General features: G+C 43.2%; 1 protein-coding gene across 7 annotated transcripts in view; it reads right to left on the bottom strand.

Moving 5' to 3' along the window:
* CASTOR2 (cytosolic arginine sensor for mTORC1 subunit 2) overlaps nt 1-24,516 on the bottom strand; it is a 143,769-nt gene that overhangs the window by 49,460 nt on the left and 69,793 nt on the right. For 3 of the 7 annotated variants that reach the window (XM_032130075.1, XM_032130073.1, XM_032130071.1), the window contains exon 2: nt 19,750-19,820. Coding sequence is in view for 1 of the 7 variants with exons in the window: in XM_032130071.1 (XP_031985962.1) it covers nt 19,750-19,820 (71 nt within the window). In the remaining 6 variants the exon portion in view is untranslated. Of the gene's footprint in view, nt 1-266; nt 465-3,227; nt 3,298-19,749; nt 19,821-24,516 lie in introns of those variants that run through there. The other 4 variants (XM_032130076.1, XM_032130074.1, XM_032130079.1 and 1 more) reach the window with 2 other exon arrangements.

Raw genomic sequence — 24,516 nt, forward strand, 5'->3', positions numbered from 1 at the left:
GTCTGTTCCTCTTTCTTCTCTTCCCTCTTCCCACCTCCCCCTTCCCAGTTACCCTCTACAGCTCAAACCCCATACTCTATTCCTATTCTCCTTGTTCCTATGTCCATCTTTTGCTCTTTTTTGTCTTTTCTTGTTCTCCCCACTGACCCTGTACCCTATCTTCCCTGACACTAGATCTATCCCCTCACCCAATCAGCCTGTCCGTATCTCCATCACTGCCACTCTCACAGATTTGTCCCCAACAATCTCAGACTAATTATTTATACCTTTATTCTGGTTCGTCCTCTGATTTGTATTGGTAACAGCAGGGTCAGAAACCTCCTTTGCTCCTGCACACCCCCGAGGATCTCTGCTCCCAACTGCAACACTGAGGCCTCCCCTACAACCGAGGGTACAGCATCTCCTGCCAGCATGAGCTGCACTACAAACTGCAAAAAACCCACCAGACTTGATGTCACTCTTAGTTTAAAACAGTCTATTTTTTTTGGTGGGTGGAGAAAGCCACAGAGGCAGCTTCTGAAAGGGAAGCTGCTTGAAGCTTCTACTACATCCAGCAGAGCCAATCCCCTGAAGACTCTGACGACGGACATGTTAATGGCCCAATTAGAGAGGAGTTGGTAACGCCTCTGTGATGACATATTTAAGAAGGGAAAAAACGCGTGCAGAGTCTCTTTTTTTTTCTTATGAGGGGCGGGTAGGTGCCTCAGCCAGGGCCTTCCCGGGGCCAGGGGCGGCCACACGGCTGGCGCTGGGAATGGCCAGGGCCATGAGGCTGGGGCCGAGCGGCCGCGGCCCTCCCGCGGCCGGCGCCATCTCGGCATGGCTCACGGTGAACTTCTGGCATGGCCATTTTTAGCTAGCCGTGCTGCCAACAGAAGGGCAGAAGCGGCGGCAAGAGCTTCTCCTTTAAACTGCGCCCTGCATGAATAGAAGTGCTGAATTGAAAGGGTGAAAATAATTGTACTTGGGCGTAATTGGGCAAGAATAAGATACATTGTAACCAATGTAGAAGTTAGCAAATAACTTGGCAAGAGATAGGGGACAAAGCTTGCAAAAATGAAGGACAAAGCTTGCTAAAACCAGTGAAGAAACTGCTGAAACAGCTAACAGGAGACTGTGCATGCCTAGAGAAGAAAGGTGAAGAGTGCAGAGCGAGGAAGACGTTCAGCCTTCATCAAATGCCCACCGAGCCTTCCTGAGCGCGACCACCAGGGAGCCCTGGGCCTGCGCTCCGCGTGTGCTACTGATAATAACGAGTTCCGAGAAATGGTTTGCACAACCACACCTTTTCTAGGGAAAACAATGAATATGCATGAAATGGAACCACATCTTGTAATCTGCCGTGTGCCTGGGGTGTGCGTGTTAGGAGGGTCGATCTCCCCCGCACCCGGCGCGCTGAGTAAAGCAAATACCTGTTTCTTGGACTTTGTCTCGGAAGCTTCTCTTGGCCCAGTTTGGGGCGGTTCAGAATAGAGCCGGCACTGCAGTGACCGGCACCGCCCATGTGGTGCCAGTGGGGACCACATGGCTAGCGATGAAAACATAGCGACTAATTCCCCCACACATCTCAGCACTGCAAAAATCCTACAGAAATCTTTGAACTAGTGGAATTTCTTGACAATGGTACTTATGAATAGCAGGTTTTTTTCTCCTTAGTAGGAGAAAGAGGAGAAAGTGAGGACATGGGGAGAAAACCAACATAGCAACACCAAGGTCAGTGAAAAGAGAGAGAGGGGGAGGAGGTGCTCCAAGCATCAAGAGTTGAAATCTCTAAGTCGTGGTGAGGACTATAATACAACAAATTGTTTCCCTATAATCCATGAAGTCTATGGGGGGATGCAGCCCATGAGAAAGAGTACTCACACCGAAGCAAGTGGATGCTACAAAGCTGTAATCTAGTGAGGAACTTGAACACAGAGAGCAGACCTTTGCTTCCAGAGACAGAACCCTTGTTTCCAAACTAGAACATCTTATCCTTAAAAAACGACACCCCATGAACTAAATGACCCACAGTGTGCAGTTTTGGGAAGACTGCTTTGCTCATGGGACTGACTCACGTTACAGCAGGTCGGGCGGGACTGCTATTCATGAAAATTAGAACCACGCTAGAAAAATTCACAGAGAATTATCTCCTGTGGGAAGGACCCCACGGCACAACAGAAGAAAGACCCTTCTTTCCCTGAACGAACTGAAGAAAGATTTTTAGAAAGTGAAAGACTGACCAAAACCCCATGTTTTGTCTCCCTGTTGTTGTCGGTGGGAAAGAGGGAAGGACTGGGAAGAAAAAAATGTTCTAAAGGTTTATTTTAGTTCTTACTACCCTTTTAACTTTTAACTCTGTTAATAATAAATTTTATTTATACTGTTTAAGTTTTGAACCTGCTTTGCCCTTAAGGTATTTTTTCTCCTAATTCTAATCTGAACTCATGAGCCCTTTGTTACGATTCTCGTGGATGCCTGGCTTTTAAGCAGTGTAAAACTGTGACACACTCCTGACATTGCGGCTGAAAAACTCTGGGGTGCACAAACCTCCACCTGGGCTGAATGACTTTAATAAGTGAAGGGACTTTCTCACGCAGCCACCTCCACCGCCATGGCATGAGAGGACTAAAGCTCTTCAAAAAAAGTAATTGTCAATATTTTGCAGTATTTCCTTCCAAGCTTCTCCTCCCAACGCCTTAAACAAAATAAAAAATAACTGAAGAAAGTCACGGCATAATCTCCCTCCAGATAACTGAATGTCACAGAGATTTAGTCAAAGACCATGGGCATTTTACTGAGAAACACTGGCAAAGTTACCAGAAGGCTGAACTGTGAGCCCCACCTAGAGCAAGTGTTAAACTTTTGCTAACACAGTTCATTATCTTGCAAAACAAATTATCCCAAGTGAACTGTGACATTAATGTGTGTGATTCTCCCTCCAGTTGTTCAGGCTATTAATGTATAAGATGTAATTAGAAGTAAGGGTAGAAAATAGCCTTTGCTGAATATTTTTCAGACCATTAGTTGACAGAATTTTCTACACTATTTCACTCTCGCATTTCTGAGTACAAGTGCCTTCTCTTTAAGTGCTTCCCAACCTGCTAAGCTCGATGTGTTTTCAGTGGTTGCACTACCCACGCAAAGTGTATCAGTGACTCCAGCTCTTACTCCACTATTTCACCCAGCTGGAGAAGATCAGGTCAAATTAGGGTTATATTGACAAGCAGCTGCCTTGTTTCACTCACCTCAAAGGAAAAAGGCCAAATCAGTCTTACTCTCTAATCCACACCACATTGTTAGAATTGAAGAAAGAAGCTGGGAGAAAAACAATAGATTATTGCATATCTATCCACTGTAGAAATCATATTATTGTCACTATTCAGCAACTGAACTTAGTCACACACTTTTGAGGTGCAACAGACGCTTGGAAAAAAAGTACTTGGTAAACACACAAGAGCCTTTCAGATTTTTGATTCTTAGACCACATGACTATCATTCTTTATGCCGTGGCAGAGGCTAGGAGACCTAGCCGTGGACCAGAGATCAGCTGCCTTGAGTTCCGTGGAGGAAAAAAAAAAAAAAAAAGAAACAGGAAAGTTCAAACCCACATAAAACAGCAGATGAAAAGAAGTATTTAATTCTTTTCCTTCACCCAGTTTTCCACTAACTGCTTTCAAAGCATCACCTTTCCAGTTTCAAACAAGGAAGCAGACTGCACCCTATGTCAGGAGCCCAGCTAACTAAAACTGACAACAAAAGTGTCCCAGTCTAGAAGAGTCCATCAAAGCCCTACTGAACTCAACCACAGGAATCTCTATAGAACAGGCTGTTTTGTCCCTAGTAAATTTCCCTCCAGAAACTTCTCAGCTGAAGCAACTTTTTAAAGCAGCTGGGTAAGGACTGAGAATCAGTGACAAACACCATCTGAAACTGCAGTGAGTACCCCAGGCACATGCCTTGTGTGAAAGAGCCCTGCTCCAAATCCAGTGTTCTGCACTGCCAACAGAACATCAACGCCCTTTGTCAGAGAACCCAAGTCAAACCCAGCCACCCAAGGAGACTCTTTGCGGAGAAGACATCTGCTGATACCCTTCTCCTCCCCACTGTGAAGAATCAGGCTCATCCACCTGCCTTGCCTTTCCCCACCTTCTATGGGGCAGGACAGGAAGGGGTCCTCATCTTTTGGATATTTAAGCCATGTTCAGCATGCAAGTGGCTTGCTAAAACCCAGCTTAATATGCTTAAAATTAAGCAGGTGCAAATGCCATAAAGATGCAGCCATTACTCCACGAAGAGCTATTAAACCTCCTGTTCTCAAGAGCATTTTCCTTTGGGGTCAGTGAAGTACACTCTGCAGTTCCTTTGAACTTCGTGTTTATGAGATGCACAGATTGCACTTTTGAGAGCAAACTGGTTTCAACTTGTGGTTTCCTTTTATCCAAATGGGTGGTAATCTGAGACAATCTGAGAAGCTTGCATGGATTGTCCTTGATTCTTGGATACATAAATACATTTCCTTGTAAAGAAAGGTACATACAAGCCACTAAAACCAGGCACATTGTGGCATGTTGGGAGTACTCATCTAGGTCAAGAATTTGTTTATACAAATTCTAAAAATGAATTTTGGGGGGAAAATAATCTCTGCTCTGTTTAGAGCATGAACAGCCATGGTAAACATCCATCAGAGCAGGCACTCCTGTCTGCTGCAAACAGTATAGAGCTTGTTCAAGAGGCTACTTTATTTTTGCTCACTGGCTAAAATGCAAGAACAGGCATCCAACAGAGGTCTACCCACATGATGGTCCACATAAATTATCATCCCATTTCTCCAAAATCTCAATTCTAACTTTTCAAAAGAAACAAAATAAAACACCTAATTCACCAAACTTAAAAGCTGAGGATTTTAGCGGTACAACAACAGTACTCAAGAGGTCAGGACACAACCTGTCATCTAGCTGCTGAAGATTCCCTGCACTACTGAGCTTGCCTCAGTTATGGATGTCAGTGTCCGTGTGTGAGCTGCTTTTTTAACTCACCAACTACAGAAAAACTTGGTTTGGTCCTGGAAGATACAGTGAAAATCCAATATACTTTTCAGTTTTAAGCTAGAGTTTAAGGACAGGTTTCTAAAAAAGAGGAGCTGAATTTTTTTTCTCTTAAACCTCTTCTGTATCCCTGAATATATAGATACATATACAAATATAGGTATATACACCAACATACACAGGCTTTATATATATATTTATATATATTTAAATTGGCAACTCTTAAGTATACAAGTTCAGCTCAAAGCATTTCAGTAAATAAACATCTTAACCAAGCCCAGGTGTGGCAGGGCTTATCACCCCTCTCCCCACCACAGGTGGCTGGTGCAGATAGGAGAGAAACCCAGGTGGGCAAGGCCCAGCAGGTATCTCCTGGCACCAAAGGGTCTGCCAGCCTAACCAAGAATTAACACCTTGGTATGGACAACATATATAGGAAGAGATAAAAGAAAAAAACATAGGTGACCAAAAGGCCTGCTTTACACTATAAAAGCACTACAGATAGCACAGAGGCCGAAGTCTCTTACACACTCCCTGGGAACGTGAGGGATGACTTCTCTCTGAAGCTTGGATGCAACTTCGGGGTTACTTTTCTGGAAATTGAGGGAAAGGATTTTGATGTGTGCTCCCCATCACAATTGGATGGTAAGAAACATTGGATCCCGTTATATTATTTCTTCACTAGCTGTAAAATTAATGGTACCTTTAACCCTGCATGTAATACTAGTTGTCTATTTTTGTCTTATTCCTGTGTAGTAGTAGTAGTAGTCTGTTTAAAGTCTTATGTCTATTAGTTTTGTGTCTATTAAATAAATAATTAATTCTATAATAGACTGAATCAGCCATTATTAAAGAACTTGCGAACGAGAGTGGGTCTTGGGGTGCCACCTCAATAAAACTACTGCCTGCTGCCAGAGGCCTGGGCAAAAGGCAGGGAGTTATTTAAACCCACATCATCCATTCATAACACCAGGGAAGCAGGAAAGAAAAACAACTGTGAAATAAATACCTTGCAGATACAGTTACTTTAGCAGGGCTCCAGAGATTAACAGTTACTTAGTGCTTGCAATCTGTTCAGCGATGTGAAAGACACAAAGATTAAGAAATCAGATTTCTGGGGACCCTCCAAGGGCTTGTCAGCCGCAATGCCAGTGCTGCTGACACTGCCAGTCCTTGAAAAGTCACCTCTCATGTTTTATCAACCTCTTCAATTTCATGTACTCCAAAACCAACTCAAACAATAAATGCAGACTGTGACTGTGGAGATATAGTTCTTTCCAACTGTAAAAATTCAATAAATGTGGAATTAGGAAAGTTGGAACCCTGAAAGGGGGTTGGTAAATCTTGTCAAATAAACATGAGAATGTTTTGGTAAAACACGATGCTGGAAATCCCAGAGGGAGCAAACCCAAAAGAAAAACAGACAAGCAAAACTGGGAACGTGTTTACTACTGTGCCTAGATGGTCTGCAGAAATCTTGGAGAAGGATTATGAAGGAAAATATACCTGAGTTTTTATGCTACTCTGAAGGAAGCTAATTGCATCTGTGAAGAAGCATGTTGCATCTTACACCTAAATTTGATTCTAGTCAGGATTTAGGATTTATATACTATGTGATTCAAACTGATAAGCACATTCATAGAGAGGGAGGGGGAAAGACAGAGGGAGGTATGAACCCAAACATATTGTAATTCTTTTGATTTGTCTTCTGGGGATTAAGTGTTCTTATTTTAGAATTTTATTCTTCTCTATCACAAGAAAATCAACTGGATTTTTTCTGTCAAGAGTACTATAGCTATAATACAGCTGTCAGAGATGGGATTTTAAGGGAAGATATATTGTGAAACAGCTCATTAAAAGGAAGAATTTGTCTTAGAAAGCGAAGATCTTCCACTGGACTTTTAAGAAAAAGAACAGTAAGCAGTCAGTTCTCAATGGAGGAACATTTGCAGGATAACCTGGCACAACCCATGTTATTTTGTATTTTTATTACGGCTCTGTTTATCCTCTTTCCTAAGAGTCTTGGAGACACTGTGGATAGTTCTTTGAGAAACAAGTTGATGCTCAAAGATCCTTAAGAACTGTTGGGAGGAGAACTGAGTAAGACCACAGACATCATCATGCTACAGTGCAAACAGACAACAGCTAAAACCAAATGAAATTATCAGAGTGCTGACAGAAGATGTCATGGAGACCAAAAGAATGAAGAGGCTTCATAAGGGGTTAGACAACTTTGTGGTGGATTGGTATACTGATAGCTATTAAATATGGTAATGCAGATTTGACCTGTAATTCAGGAATCCCTCAGTTATTGACTGCTAGGGAACTGTAGTAGGGAAAGAAGAATAAAAACTTCCTGCTCATCTTCTATCCCTTCTGATCTTACACAGAGGACAACCCATGGGCACTGCTCATATAGCCACCTGAGCCAACATCAACAGCACCTTCAAACAGACCAGCATCTCAAAAAAACTGGGTAAAGCCAGATTATTACAGAGAATAATTTTTCACTGTTATTTACACTGCAATTGATGCAGTAATCTCTCTTTCATTGTATTACGGTATCTGAGCATGACCAGTCACCTAAAAGCAACTGGCTATAGAGAATCTATACAGAAATCTTCTGAAGAGCCCCCGGTCAGTGGTATAGGACATGATGTAAATAGTCCTCAGCTGAAAGGCAGGGATGAACTCTGACTGCAGGTTAGCAAATGCCTAATTGAAGTTGCAAAACTTTTAAGTAGGCATTTGATTTATCAGAGTGCAATTTTGCATCATGGTTATATGAACAGGATCTTAAACAAAGAACTTAAAAGTTCTGCAATGGTAAGAAGTGTTATGGAATGTAAATGGAATTATGAGCTCTGGAAAAGAATTAAAATAGGGAGCAAAATGGCAGAAAAAACTTACCTATTTTCTTTTAGATTCAAGACTTCAAGGGATGTCTAAGAATTAAAGGAGGTGACAGACCCCCCAACAGCCAGTTTTTGCTCTCACAGGAGGGAATTTAGAGATCATCAGTTTGTACAGTCCAAAGCATAAACCTTTTACAAGCACAAACGATGTCAGGATCTAATTAACATAACCTGATTCTAACACCCTTTCTAAACTGAATAAATTATTTGGAAGAATAGTTGACTTGTATGTTTATTTCTATCACTGCCTGATTGTGTACTAAGTGCATGAGCCATAAAAGCAACATCTGGGCAGCTATGCAGTGTAATAGAATCCCCAAGGAGCTACAACCCTCAGCTACAGGTATATCTCACCCTGCTTTCTTGTTGTCTGTGTGTCCCTGGAATGCTCTGGAGCCTCAGCTATGCAAGTCATGTTAGTCCTGCTGTGCTGATAAAACATAATTCTGGAAGGTGGTTCCAGCTGAAAGGCAGATTCACAGATGACACAGTCCAAAACAATGAGAAGTGTTTGAAGCGCAGGGGCAGAGGAGCAGGCATGCCTTTAGCATTATTCACTGGGGATCACAAGAGAGACACAGCTCTGCCAAAGGAAGCTGAAAGTCCAACTTGCTTGACTTTCTCATCTCCAAGCTGCACACAAAACATTAGTGTCATGGTCAAATAAAACATTCTACCATTTTAGGCACATTGCCTAATTAGAAGCCATGGTTATCTGAGAACACTGTTTTTGCAGCTGTCAGGAAATTAAATAACCCAAAGGTAACTTGGAATTAAATAAAGCTGTACAAACACATAGTCCAGCTCTGAAATCCTGAGTCTGACAAGTATCCCCTCTGCTTTCCAAGAGACTCAACATCTAACTAGGGCATGCAACTATTGTTTTCAATCAGGCTATAGGATAACAAACACTGGTCCTTCTTGAGGGACTGATGCTGAACTTGCAAATCCATATATCAGAAGGCTGCCCTCTCACCATTTAAAAGCAGCAGCACCTCCTGAGGAAAGAGCTCCATTGCAAGTGTCTACTAAGAGAGCAATCAAGGACTGATAAAAGGAAATGTTTATACAGAAATCTCTGCTTTCATCTCATTTTCAACTACTTCTCCTCTTGCAATCCTTGTAACTTTGTCAGCAATCTAAAAACTAAGCTGGTTATACTTTTACACTGACTTTTCAAGAATTAAACAAAAAGGAGAAGTGCATTTCCAATGAGATTGGTGCAGTCTGTGAAATGCACAAAAATGTCCACTTGGAAAATCCGTTTCTGATAGCCTCCTTTCTTAGCTTTCTACTTCTGATTTCCGTTGCAAGAAACAAAAACCTCAGACTATTGCCAAAGTCTAAGAGAAAGAGACAAAGTTCTTGCCAGGCCAGACACTGACCCAGCAACAGAAGGTATTGCACAGGAAAGTCAAGTCGATATACAAAAGCTGTTGTAATATATGAGCACAACTCCCACCTGGCCATGGACACAGAGGGATGATGGACTCGCTACCGACTACCTGGAGGATCATGAGGAAACTACAGTTTTACAGTAGTGTCTTAGAACTGATATTCAGGTTATTGCAATACACTGGTAAATAAGGTCTGATTTTGAAGTGCAGATAAGCAGATGCCAGTTTGGGCTTCCAAGTTAAGGCAAAATCTGATTTGTCCCACAAAGTATGTATGTGACCTGAAACAAATAATTTGGTCTCCTTTTTACCAGTTTCCTCATATGTGGGAGGAAATAATTCTTACCTCACAGAGGTCTCGTAAGAGAGGAAGTATGAATACACTCCAAAAACAAAGTATCATTATTATGTTTGGCTAAAAACGTGGAACATAGTATGGTAGATTCCAAAAATAATCATTATGTCCACTCTCACTGGAGAGCTGGGTTGGGAATACAAATCCAGTTTAGGCTCTGGTCAGTTCCCAGGAAATCAGGCTACTCTTTTTCTTCCTCTTCACAGGATAGCACACCACTAATAATACGCAAACCTGGAAAATTAAAACCAGATCCAATCTCCAAAAGCTCACATTTTCTCATGAAAATGAAGAAGGGAGCAGAAATTGGCTTTTTTCTTTATTGACAAGCAATGAAGATTAAAAGTTTGGCTCAAGATGTGTTCAAAGCATGGCTGTGGGTGCATCTGTCCTGAGTAGGATTGCTTCTTGAGTGTAGGGACCTTGATGCCCTCTCTGTGCTATGATCAAGAGCTAGGTCCTTCCCAATCTGTCATCCATGGCTTTTTGCTCCCAGCCAGGAAAGCACTGCCATGGCCAGCCTCTCTTCACCCTGCTTCACGAGCAAATGGCAGCTACAGCCCAAAAGAACTGAGGATTTTGTCTCCGATAGTCCAGTAACAGGAACTGCGGAAATCAGCGGATTTCCCACTTCCTGACAAAACTTTCCCTGTGTTTCAAAAACTCCTGGCAAAGGCTTTCCTCACAGACTCTGTGTCTTGGTTTGAAAGACAGGTGTCTGTCTGCTAAGGAAGGCAGAAGCCTCCCTTGGAATGGCAGATGCAACCCCATTCCCTGTGAGTTACTATAATTTTGAAATCCAGGGGCTTTTAGGCAAAGATGTGGGAAATAGGAATAACAGTTCTTTACTATGATATATCTATATGTGTCTAACCAGTCGAACAAACAGCAATAACTCTGGCAGTAACAGCAAACACAAACCCAGTGCCAGCCTTCTCGGCTGTCAGGCCCTTTCCCCTCGGGTGCAGTTCCGCTCGCAGCCGGCAGGGGCGCTGGCGGCTCCCGGTGAGCAGGGCAGGTGCGATGGTTCCCCCGCGCCTGCAGGGGGCGCTCCGGAGCGAGCTCGGGGAGCACGCGGCACCGGTGCCCTGGGATCCGGGAAGGGATGGAACAAAGGCCTCACAAACCCCTGGGCAGCCGAGCCCGGTGTCCGGCCGGACCCTCGGGAACAGCAGGCTGGAACAGCAGGGACGAGCACAAATCCCGGGTGGCAGACGAGGTGTATCCCAACGGAGAACCCCCCGGAGGTCTGGGCAGGCAGGGCGAGCACGGCTACAACGCAGCGAAGGCTCGAAGCAGCGGCGGGGCAGGGCGGTCACAGCCCGGCTCCCAGCAGGGCAGGGAAGGTGGGCTGGGGATCCTGGGGTCTTTCTCTGCAGAAGGAAAAACGGCCGAAAAAGAACAAGCAGCTTCTCTCTCTCTGAACGCCAAGACCAACTGCTCACAGCCCCCAGGTGAAACAAAAGAGCAGCCAAGTCCTTTGTTTTCCTGAAGTACTCAGCGATTTGTTCCCCTACCAACATGTATGGGGGGGAAATTCCTTTAACAGAAAAAAACTAGGACTAAACTAAAACCCCAACATTCTGCAAGCCAGGGGTGGAGAGGACCTAGCCCAGACAGTCGAAGGCAATGTTGCTGGCTCTGGTTACTGCCAGCAAGGGGACGCAGGTAGCGTGTTCCACTGAAAAGCCACACCCACAGAAATAAAAGAATAACAAAAGAAGAACCAATGCAGTTGGACTCAGGTTTACAATTCCTTCTGCATTTTCAACCAAAACAGCAAAAATGGTATTTTCTTTTTTTTTTTTTTTTTGAAAAGACAGTATTTCAGACAAGATTTCACTGAACTGACAGAGTAGAGCAAATAATTACATTTCAAACAAGACTTGAAGATGGAGCCACTAACTTCCTAACTGTATGACTGTAACCTTGATGTTGTGAATCTTAATCCTGTGCAAGATTAAATGCTAAAATATGGTATTTTTAAAAGATTGTGTAACTTTTCCCATAAAGGGTATTTTTTCCCACCATAATCTCCAATCTGTTCCACTACAGACCTGATTTTTCTGTAGGCTGAAAGTGCACCCATTGTAATAGGGAATCCTGAGGGACAGAAACTACCTCAATTATTGTTATTTATAATGGCCCTTGCCTGTTACATTATCAAAGCATTTCCACATTTACTAATTAATCTTTACAAGGCCTGTTATGAGGTGATTTAATTGGATTATCCCTGTTTATCAGATGAGGAAACTGAAACACAGTGAGAGACTTGTCCAAGGTCAAACAGAAAAGCCTGCAGCAGACCTATGAACTTCACCATGGTGCTCTGGTTCCCTGTGTCTTCACCTTGCAATTGCAATAGCAAAGCTGCTCACTTGAGAAAGGCTTACTTGCCCATGGAGAAGCCCTTCCACAAACCCAAGATGACTGTGACTGTTAGGCCAAAAGCCTGAAGAAGATGATGGTTGGCCAGTGTGTCACCATCAGCTTAATACTGCATGCAAAGTAAAATCATCCCCCCTTTAACTGCACAAGAATTACATCAAAGCATCAAGCAAATTCTCCCGAAGAGAACTGTTAGTTTGGAGTCATGCACGTGCACCAGTCTGCATTCTAGAGTCAGATAGAAGGATTTCAACTGATTCTAGTGAAAACCAAACAACTAGACACATTGCACTGGGATTATGAGTTACCCTTGATCCATCATTAGTTCTGGAGACTTTGTACTGGAAAGCTGGAAAAGACTGATCACTGGCATCAGGAAAAAATAAAGTTGATGAAGTTTTTGGGCACAAAACCTGCAACCTCTGCCTGAGAGTCTCTGTCTGGGTACAGACAGCATTTAAGTTTGTTTGGCTTTCCAATCTCACTTGATCAGGACAATCCTCCAAGCCTGTCAGGAAAAGAAATTTTCATCTCCTGCACTCATGAGACCATCTGGCAAACCTGCTCAAAGACCAGCCCTGGGGAGTGCTGCGCACTGGCATTTTGCAACAATTACCACGAAAGAGATGTTTTCTCTGTTTGCAGATGATGACAGACTGGTTTTTTTCATGGGTTACTGAAGATTCCATTTCTAGACTGAGGTCATAGCATTTATGAGATGCCAAGGTGGAGGAAATCCACTTCCTTGTTCACATTATGAACTTGAGAAAAGTATGGCTTAAACCTAAAGTAGATTCACAGCTAGCAAAGATTGGGAACTGATGGTTGAATGTTTTTAGCCATAGGAAAAGGGACTCATTTTGCTGCTTGTATCATTGATTCCTCAGCTTTCCTTGTGCTTCACTTCTCAGCCTATGACAGGGGGCAACAGCACTTACCCATCTCTCACAGGGTGCTCCATATAAAATTCACTTAAAAAGTAGGGAAAGATGACAAATCACAGTCTTACCTGCACTTGCAACATATAAATGCTTCAAAAGGTCTTAGAGCATGTGTTCAGCCTTGGCCCTTCCTTGCACATTTAGCACCCTGGCATCTCCTCACAGCTGGCAGACTACAGCCAGCTTCAGTACAAACAAGGCAAGCCACCCTTTCCCCTAAAGCCCACCCTTCAGAAAAAACCAGAAATGCACCAGTGGAAGAACAAGCAGATGGTCAAATGCTCTCTAGGGAAAAAATATAAGGAGGGCTGCTACTTTTTTGTTGAGCTGCATCCTGATCTTAGAGAGCAACTTAAAATTTCAGTGAATTGTTTCATTGTTTCAGTCAGAAAAGCTTTGTAGGTCGTGCATTTATGAGAGGGGTTGGTAAGAATGAGCCCTGGTATCTATCCGCTCATTTATATCGGACCTTGGAAAGTGCTAGGAAGCAGCCAAGATGTAATAAATTTAAGGAGGAAATCATGGCCCGTCAAGTGGTTCAGGAAGAGAAGTCTTGGCTTTCTCACCACAAGCTGTGAAACAAAAATAGGTATCAATACACACCCATCTGCTGGAGGAAACAGTGAAAAATATGTATTATTTATGCAGTACTTCTTTAAATAGGAGTGAGCAGAGAAACTGAACCAGAAGACTTTTTGTGGCAGGTTACAAACATAAGGAATAATATATGCTGTCAAAATTTGCAAACCCACTCACATACAAGCTTTAAGAGGAAGATAAAGTGCTCCTTTCCCCAGGTGACGCAAAGCAGACCTTGGAATATTATATATTTCTCATTTCCCTTCCTTCCCCCAAAAGTTTTAACCACCAAACCCTACTGCCTCTTGGGAGAGGGCAGAAATCCCATGTAATCACAGACCCCCAAAATGTTTATTGATCTATATCAGTAGAGATGCATTGCAGGAAAACCCTCCCCAACCTAGCACATATTTCTAATTAGGCAATAGTCAAATCCCCACATTTTAATTTGAATTTAGGTAATTAATACCACATTACTTAAAAACCTGAAAACCTCAGACAAAGCATAGTCTAACCATTACAGAGATCAGAAGAGAATTATTGTACATGGGTTTAGTAGAGAAAAACATGTTCTGCCTAGCAACCACAGGTGCTCCTGGCCATCCAGGGGAGGAATCTAGCATTATAAATGTCAGAAAGTAAATTATGCCACTGTGCCTCAGATACAAAGGCCTAGTTACTGGTCAATTAAAAACTAAAGAAAAAATAGTTATAGAAGGAATATTCAGAAAACCAGATGCAACTATTAGTTTGCTTCCCTCTGTATCTTTAAAGAAAGTTAAAGATTGCTCGTAGCTAGATGGGTTCTGTGCTTGGACTTATTTATAAGCTGTTTTCTCAGGAAAAGAGGACACTTTATATATATACAGTAAAAGTTTACGTTTAGGAAAAGAGGACACTGAAAGCAATTCACCATTTTGATGTTATTGAAATAGGAACTCAGTGTGCTACTAAGTATATGATGGCCCTGAATCCAAGGTCAGACAGGGTTGTCTGAGGATGATGGTTATCAAAACAAAGCACTGCCAGCAAGATGGCTTTTTTATTTTTATCCTTTTCTTAATAGAATGAAAATTTTTCTGCCACTCTAACTAGCTGAGATTTTTCAAATAGTTCCATTATTCTTAATGTACTGGGCAATTTACTGTGAAGTATGAGCTGAGATTAAGAACCTCCTCCTTCTAGAAAATGTGTCAATGAATGGATTTCTGGCCTTAGAGAAGTTACTAGCCATATCAGGCAGCCAAAGAAGGTTTAAGGAAGGACTGTCACGTCCATCTTGCAGATGAACCTCAGTGTGAGAAGACCAAGAGTCTTGCTTTGTGTTCACGGATCTGCACCTCAGAAGGATGTTTCTCACAGCTGCTTCAATGCTGAAATGAAATGGCTTTTCCTCTCTGGTTCTGATCCAGAAGAGGTCAGTCAGGACCTAAGGTCTGCTGACTGCAATAATCTACATGAAATGGGCTTGCCAGTTCTAGGAGAAGACCAGAGTACATGAAGGTGATGTGTGTCCCTCACCCCAAATTTCCCTGAACCTAGAATATGCATGTTTACAAATTTGAAAATCACAGTGATTCACTCCTCCCTTGACCCTATGTGTTGGTTTAACACAGCCTGGTTTTTAGTGGGTGGGAAAAGCTGCACTAAACTTCTGCTATGTCCAGGACAGAGCCCATCGCTGAAGGCTCTGACAAAGGGCAGATTGCTAGCCCAATTAGAGAAGTTGGTAACGCCTCTGTGATGACATATTTAAGAAAGGAAAAAGTGCGGGAAGTTTCTTTCATCTTCCCCTCTGAGGGGTGGCGATGGGGCTGCCGGGCCCTCAGAGGGGGCTGCTGGGCCTTTTTGTGGCGCGGCCGCCGAGGCCCTTCCCGGCGTGGTGGCTGGGGCCGGTTTTGCCCTTAAAATGTTTTTCCCCTAATCCTTATCTCAACTCATGAAGTTTTTTGTTTTAAATTCTCCTCCTCTGCTTAGCTATAGCAGAGGAAAATGAGTGAATAGGTTTTTTTTGTGGGTGCCTGGTGCTTAGCCAGCATCAAACCCTGACACCCTAGCACTTGATTTCTTTTTCCCTACTTCAATACCTTCAAAGTTCACTGCCTATATGAAAGACTGGATGCAAGGGACATCAACCAAGTGCCAAGGCCAGGAAGCCAGTAACCTCACCTTGAAAATGTTAGCAACATGTTGCTTTACAATAATCCATCTTCAGAGCAGCTTCACCTGGGTGACAGACTGTACCAGGCTCCATTTATGCAGATGTTCCCAGTGCATATAAACAGGGTTTTCAAGATGACAGCTATGTCCAGGTGTGATGGCATGTGTTTCCTTTCAGTGTGTGAAAGCTAAAACCTTTGATGAACAGAGACTACTGGGACCAGCAAGACCACACACTAGAAGCTCTGTTCATCCAGCTGCCCAGAGACAGCGAGTCTGTCCTTGCTGCTCTCTGAAAAAGGAACAGACTATGCAGAGACCACAGGGATTATGGCATATCTGCAAATGCACAAACAGCTCCTGCTTTCAGCCAAACTTTTGGGAAAAAGGCAAACCAGCCAAACAAATGTTCCTGTATTTCAGGGAGCAGCAGCCGCTCCACCTTTCTGCCAAGTGCTGGCTGTGCAGCAGGGGGATAAATACCAGGACCGCACATGGCTGTTCAAGCACCCCACTAGCTGAGACATTTGTCTTCGTGCAGGAGGGCCCATGACCAAACTTTCTGCTAGTTCATCTCAGTATCAGCCCGGAAAAGAGCTTTCTGAGCACAGTTCCCTGTGTTATTTGCTGAATAAAATTCTTCCTCATTAGCAGGCCAAAGCCCAAGAAATGGCCACTGGAACAAACAAGGTTCTGTGCAAATGTAATCCCCACCTCACCACCAGGGAATTAAAGCAAAAAATTAGGCTGTAGCTGTTCCCCTTCAGCATGATGAATGCTTAAGCAGGTTACGGCTTTGCACTGTGGACATTTTCTGGGGAGAAGAAATAACAACTTCTTTACCACCCTGACTCCCTTGCTGGTCTCAGGGAAACAAGCCTAGGGATTATTTTTTGACAAAACAGTTAAGAATATTTACTGCATGTCAGTATGTTTTAAGTGTTAACCTCAAGGATTGATGAAAGTGCCAGTATTTCTTTGGCCTGCTCTTTTCCCATCAGTGGTATTTGTGATGTGCAGGAGAAAGAGCCTGGCTAACATGGAAGATGCCATCTAACAGGACAACCTTCTCATTGCTGCTGCAGCAATAATTCATACAGGTGCCTGAGAAAGAAAGGTTCTCATTTTCCATACAGAAAAACCTGTCCTTCAGAGATTTACATTGAGTTTGTTAAGTGTTGCAAGAAAAAAAGTTACCTGGAAAGAAAAGAAAGTCATTTACTGTTGGACTTGCTATCTGAACTGCTCATCAAAGGTGATGATTTACCCTGTAATTCTTGAGCTGAATTTGGCACTTCACTACTCAGGACAAGAAGCAGCTGATGCACTCGAGGCAGACATGATTGGTACTGTTTTGCAAGAAGGTGGGATGCTGGAACTCAGAGATTTTGATTCTGTTCAAGCCCGTGTGCTGATTACAGGCTATACAATGGGAAAGTGAACTTTATCTTGCTGAGACATTTTTAGCTAGACTGTGAGGGAAAGCAGGGAATGAAGCAGAGTCCTTTCACTGTAACTATATGTTAGATCCTGGACTTCTCCAGACTATGAAAAATTTACACCATACTGAATTGAGGAACAGGGATGGAACTGCACACAGGGCTAACTCTGAGATGAAGCTTTGGATGTGGTGGTGACAATTCAGAAAGAAGAACATGGGCTGGATACAAACCCAAAGGATGGGGCTGTGGTAAGAGAGTTCGCAGGATGTGGTGTATACAGGTCTTGCCAGAAGATCATCACTTAAAAAGGAAAGCACAGAAAAGGTGATGAAGCCAGCAGCTCTGTGACACTACTACCCAGGTTGGGTTTTGCACCTGGCTTCCACACCATACTGTAGCAGAGGATGGCCTTAGCATACTCCCTCATTCCTATGCACTGTCTGGAAGTTTATCTTTTCTCCTGCAAAGCCCTGCTTTAGCACCCCAACTGCACATGGTGTATTTGAAAAAAACAGGGATGTTATATCCCAAAACTATGGCCCAATTGAAGGTACATGGGCACTGTGACTATCAGCACTAAATTCAGGTGCCAGAGAGAGCCAAGGTAGCAGAAGATTCAAACAGAGAGGACTACTGCTTGAATTGCAGCAGCGCTGCCTGGTTCACAGAGATAACCTGGGCACCAGTGGGACATGCAGCTTCTTGAGGACAGTGGTCATGCCAGACCTGGGATTTGCTCTGAGCACAACCAATAGTGCACAGTGCAACAGTCCCTCAGTACGGATGAGCAAGACCACTGCTTGAGCTCACCTTTGTTTCAAGCCAGCATAATTTCTAGAGAGATAAACAGCAGTGTAGCTGCTGGAGACTGTACAGGGGTGGCTGCAATTCAGCTTGTCACCAGTGACCGAATTGAAAAATCTGTGTCATGCCAACTGGGCAGAGAAACGAGTGCCATAGATGTCAGACAGACATGATGCTGGAGGTGAGCATGCTCCAGGCATGCTCAGGGGCACCTGAACAGCTGGTGCCCCTGGCACCTGCTGGTTCAGTGACACAGACTCCCTCCTAAGAATGAGAATCTCTGGGTTTCTTGCTCTGCTACGTGCTGTGCCCCTTGGAAAATAACCCAGAAACTTTCTCCTCCTTTAGTGAGCGTTTGCTTAACATGAAGCTCTTAGAGGGAGGCTCTGAATCCTACTATTATGGTAAAACCAAATTAGAAGTAATTTTCCTCAATTGCCACTGATAACAAAAAAGCTGGTGCTACCAATAGTAGTAAAATTCTTGCACATATGCCCCTTTAAAAAATACAACCAGGGACACTGGGAGCAGAACTCTATGTCACCTCTTCTTCTGGGAGCAAAAGTACATGGCATAGACTTTCAATCAAACCCCCAAACTACCAAATTATAAACATATATAGCTGTAAAGATCCATTTAGCATTCTCAGCCTAGTGATTAATTTATTAAAATCTTCAGGTACCACTGTACTGGACTAAAGTGTAGCTTGTTCTATTACATGTTTGTGAGTATTCCTGAAGCAGAAAAGGGCCTACTTCAGCAAGGCTACTGATCATAAAACTGTACTAAATAAAGATGGTGTCGTTTCAGATTTTCTCCTTGTGGTTTGGATATTACAAAACCATTGAATTTTACAGTGTAACAAGAAGGTTCTCAACAGTTAATTCCTATTCAGGAACAAAATCCTCTTTTTTCATATTTTAATGAATTTTCTCTGACCTCAAAATGAGACTTTTAATTCCAAACACAGAAAGAGCAACTGAACAAAAATAATGATAGCTGCCCAACACTTCCTCATTCCACCACCTCAATAACACTGTTACAAACAAAACCTCCACACATGATAAAGGTTATTACAAACTATTTCCATCTACAGAGCCAAACCATTCTCTACATCAGCACTTGCACAATGACAAGAATCTGCAGCTCTCAAGCACATACCAACCACCTTCTGTGACCCACCTTTGACCCTTTCAGCCACTCCAGGCAAAGATGGCACACTTCGTACAGGGAGAGCTGGGTGTAAGAAAGGGGGATAAATCACAGTTTTCGGTGATGAGCCAAAGGAGCCGATTCACAACTCCACAGCATTGTGCTTGTGGTAGGGATGATGCAAACTATTCATCTTCAAGTGCTCCTTTCAAAGAGAGAGGTTGATAGAAGCTGGAAATGCAAGATGTGGTATGCTTGTGGAGGCTTGGGGACACAGGCCAGCTCATTTTAATGCAATCGTACGCAGATGGTTTTGCTTTTTCAAGCATGCTTAAACTACTCTTTAAGACTTGGGTGTGATCCTCTCCCAGCATTCAAATATATTCATATTCCATATCTGAATTGCCTTGCACAGCATGGCAGCAGAGACAGTGTGCTTAAGTGATCAAAGCACCTTTCAGAGCTGTACTACCAGCACTGGCAAACAGACCTGTTTTACAAACATTTTGGTTTACAGTCTCAGCGAGATGACATGTTTTCCTCATCCACCCTCAGGCTGGATACCAAAGTGGCACCTGCTGACACTTACCTAGGAATCCCTCTTCATCCACAATGATAGTGTAGTCCTCAGGGGTTTCTGTGAGGCTGAAGAACTTGCACCTGGCAAAGGCAAATAGCAGGAGAACATGATTAGCAGCTGGACTGAGCAGAGCCTTCTCTTCCACCTAAAATGGAGGTGCTTTCCCATCCAAGCTGTGCTGAAGGAAAGAGTCACAGTCTGGTGTTTATGGAGAGGCCTGAGGCATTAACAGACCTAGATTTTATTTCTGGCTAACTCATACTGTGTGACCCACATTCTGTGCTGCCTGCCCAGGCACAATGGAGCTGGTAAAACTCTTATTATTTTTATTACTTAGTTCTTAGTTACTTTTCTTACCATATCCCTTAAGGCTTCCCATCACATCCAGGACCTGCTTTGTTGCACTGACACAGAGGAAAAAACCTTGCTCACTGACTGCTCACTCCAGCACCCTCCAAAAGCATTTCCACGGTTCCTGTATGCACCTGCCTTCTCTTTTTGCCCACTGAAATTTCTTGCCTTATCAAGGTTTGACATCTAATATTTCAGCCAAGCCCCAATATCTCTTCTTGCTGCTTTAGAGGCTTTTGCCACCAACAGACAGAATCCCAATTTCCTGTGCTGGTCCTCTCCCCTTCCTCAGGTGCTCCAGGTGAAGAAGAGTGGTAGCAGCCATCAAGCCAATTGACACAAGGCTGAGCTTCCCCTTGCCCAATCCCCTGTGGCCTCTGTTCTGCTCCATGCTCATCTTCTGACATCACAGGTCATGTGCAGCGCAGCATCCCCAGCTTGTTCAGCATTTAGCACAATGTCACCTCTAACAGGACATACAAATCAAATGTGACATGGGATTCTTCCACTGCAGACACACAAACAAAAAAAGCTTCAGCCTTAAGGCTTAACACCACATATAGTTGAAAAGGTTTTTTTCCCTGACACACCAACATATGTACAGCAACATCTATTGAAAAAACCTAGTTTCTATCCAGCTGGTCCCCAGCAATGGCAGGAAGGTTAGCATGACATTTTGCAAACTCATGTTCACGTTCAGCAAAGCATCAGCACAGTTCTGGGTAGCATCCCCAACACCTGCAGGGCTCCCGGCCCCTCCAGGAGAATGCCAGAGCACGTGGACTGTGTTTGCTGCCTAAGCCCAGGAGAAATTTTTCCCTCTAAATTGGGTGCAACAGGAAGAGCATGTGTCTCCAAGAACCAAAGAGCAGGATTTCAGTTACACTACAATACTCTCCAATTTATCTGAGACAACCTACAGAAAATATTTTAAATACTAGAAAAAGAGAGATTGTTCTCAAGGCCCCCAAATTTCACCGCGTGTTCACAGTGTAATTTCTGCATGAAGCACAGTTCAGCAGGATTCAAGAACCAGGAACTACCAGGGCTTCTCAGCACTGCTGAGCATCTGTGTCCAAAAATCTTCAAGACTTCTGAAAGTCTGGAACCCCACCCTGGTGGCTCAAGACATCTGTCCCTGGCTTGCAGTGTATTCTATTCCCATCCTCATGAGCTGTTGAAATCAGGTGGGGCAGTGTTTCCTTGCCTCCTCCCCCCAGACCATCTTTCTGTTAATGGCCCATCATTGTCCTGCTGCATGACTCAGAGATAACTCCCTCCAGACCATCTTCTGTTAATGAGCCTAATCAACACTTGGCCTCATGACTCATTACCCCATTGTGAGATGCTCCACCCAGGGAGAGGAACCAAGCATCCCATCGTGGATATAATCTGAGATTCTGAACACCTGAGACAACCTTTCCACTGGATTTCCAGAGGACAGGAGCTATATAGACACCACTGGACCTGATGAAGAGCAGACCCTTTTTCTACAGGATCACTGCTCCAGGAGGACTGCAGCCACCATTCTACTGGACTGCTACCACCACCCTGATTAACAGGTGTCAGGTTGTATCCTGACTCTGTCAGTTTAACCCAGTGTTATCTGCCTTTATATTTTATTTTTTTTTCCTCTTTTTATTTCCCTATTAAATTGTTATTCTGATTTGGTGTCTCCCACTAGTTTGTTTCCAAACTAGTACAACATCAAAAAATGAAAGCATTCACTTGATTAAAGAATCACATGTAAACTTGGTTTCAGCGTTCTTTTGACTGACTGAAAAGAACAAACATAGAAGCTATTCCCTCCAAAAGCAACAGGGAGAAAAATAGATGGATGCTGCCCTCCTCATCACCTCATCAGAAAACTGAGTGGAAACAACGCGCAGTTCAATTACTGGTCTGCCATGTAACCAACAGCATTTAATGTACATGGAAAGTATTAGACAACCTGCTTTTAGAGACCTGTCCTGTTTTCCTGGAAGCATCCATCACAACAATCAAGCATAACACTCTCTCCTAGCACAGACATATTATTATAAAATACAGATGTGGCCCTACCATAATAGAAACCACAACTTAATTATTTTGTGTCATTGGTAACAGCTGCTGTGACAGCCACATTTACCAACTCAACTCTCTCCAGAAATAGTGCCAAAAGAAGCGGAAATTAGCAGCAGCTCAATTTTGTACTGTCACTTCTAAATGGCACAAGGCTGCTACCAGTGCAAGGGGTAATACAAGCTGGGCAAAAAGGACTTCTGGAATGCTGCTTCAGGTGGGTCCCAGGAGGCAGAATTATTTGTTAGAGTGGATGAATTCCCTAGAGAAGTCACTGAAACAAACCTCTTTGCTACTACTTCCTGACTGAGTCACATGCATGCTGACTAGGGTGAAACTAGAGGTCCTAAGGGAGAAAGCATTAATATTAAAAACCTAACCTTTCCTGATCTGCGATGGCATTTATGGAATAATTTTTTACTAGAACAGTAATATGTGTCTGTGTGCACACACTGACCCCAGAAGAAGTATGTTTGTGACAGATGCCAGTTTCTGAGCACATATCTAAATATGCTAATATTTAAGGGATATGTACATATGAAATCCCATAATTGCTGCCTCAGAACTCACATCAAAACCTTGTATCTCCATAAACCATCTCAAAGCCCAATCCCCCACTCAGTGCAGTTCTGTAAAAGGTCAGGAGGACCACAGAGCCATCTGAATTTAAAAGCAAAGTCTTCCACCAGCACAGAGAAGAGCAGTAGTTCTTACGGTATACATTCACTTTGTTCAAGCCATTGCTGCATACTTTTCCCAGAGGAAATCTAAACATGAAAAATTGAAATTGCAAACCTTGTGTGATAGAAAAAAGGAACTCAATGTCATCTCTCTCTCCCACATTACACTACACATGCCTCTTCCATTCAAGTTATTTCAGTAATTTCTCTTTCCTCTTAAACCAGATGTTGATAAGCTGAATGCCAACAGCATCTTCTATTATCACACCAAAGCCAAGAAAGGAAAAGAATTGCCCTTTAATAATTTTGAGACATCAGGCAAACAGTATTTCTCTAAGTACACCTGGAAACCCTATATGTAGGAAGACAGTATTTTTAGTTTCCTAATAGCCAAACCTTGGATGGATTATTTTGGATTTCTGCCTTCTCAGTGTTTAAGCACATTTCTACTTAAGCACTGTTGCTGACTTTGACTGCCTGACAACATATGCCTTTTTCTGGCAATGCCACAAATGTAGACCAATCTATTATTAGATTAGATCTTTGAAACTGCAAAGCTTACAACGTGTATGGAAGAAATACGCAAGCTTGCACAGAGCAGGAAAGTGCCTGGGGGATGCAGCAACAGCACCATTTCAGTTTGCAAACAGTACTCCAGCCTCCATGGGAGAAAAGAGCAGGAAAGTGGAGTAGTTAGCTGTGCTTGCAGGTCCACACTGGAAGTGTCTCCTTCAGACACTTGGTCTTCTAGGTCTGCTGAGATCACAAGAGCGGTAATACTGGGATGAATGTGACTTCTATTTGTTATGGGTCGCACACAGACACAAGTTTCTGGGAATACTGCGTGGATCATTTGAAAGTTCAGTACAGACAATGGTCTTTAAGGAAGACCACAAGTCCTACCTTCATATTTATAAAGAAACTGCTTAATTATTTGTTATCTCAGCACAGTAAAGTGTTGCAAAACTGTTTGTCCTGTGGAAAACATTCATTCCAGAAACACGTGGGCAGCTGGTCTCCCCACATGTAGGAAACCATGGCCAAATGCCATTCAAGGCAGTCAAATGCAAAGTCTGGAAGTAACACAGAAGTTAGCAAAGAAGCAGTTGAACTGAAGAGAAATTTAGAAGCAGCAGCAGCAAGTTCAGCTGTGTGAATATGAAAGATGTAATTTGCTGGGATTTATTCCAGGCTGTCTTCTCATTTTAGATGAGAAGGCATTTGTATGCTTCAATCTGTATGTTATCATGACAATATATATTTGTATTATAGAATAAGAATTATGCCCATCATCTAATTCTTGGTGACCTTTTTTGCAGTTTATAAATAATGACAAGAGGTAGATTCTAGTACAACATCTTCTGAGACGTATTTGGAAAGCAGTAAAGGACACTTGTGCTATTAATGACATAGAGGCCATACAGGACTATTGAAGGGTGAGCAAGTCCTGCTGAGCACTCCCTGGTTCTCCAGTTCTCGACTCATCCCATGGATGGGGTCCCACAGTCCCGGTTGGTGCAGTGTTGCTGTCAGGGCACTGCTGTGGTAGCAATCGCTACCTGTTGGTCTTCCACCCTCAGCGGTCCTACTGCAGAAGGGTCCTCTGAGAGACCAGGCAAGGTATTCAGCTGTCTAATTTCCTCTGTCTCCACAGCAGCTCTCCCAAAAGCCCAACAATGCCCTT

Source organism: Corvus moneduloides, chromosome 20, assembly GCF_009650955.1.
Source record: "Corvus moneduloides isolate bCorMon1 chromosome 20, bCorMon1.pri, whole genome shotgun sequence".
NCBI classification, from domain to species: domain Eukaryota; kingdom Metazoa; phylum Chordata; class Aves; order Passeriformes; family Corvidae; genus Corvus; species Corvus moneduloides.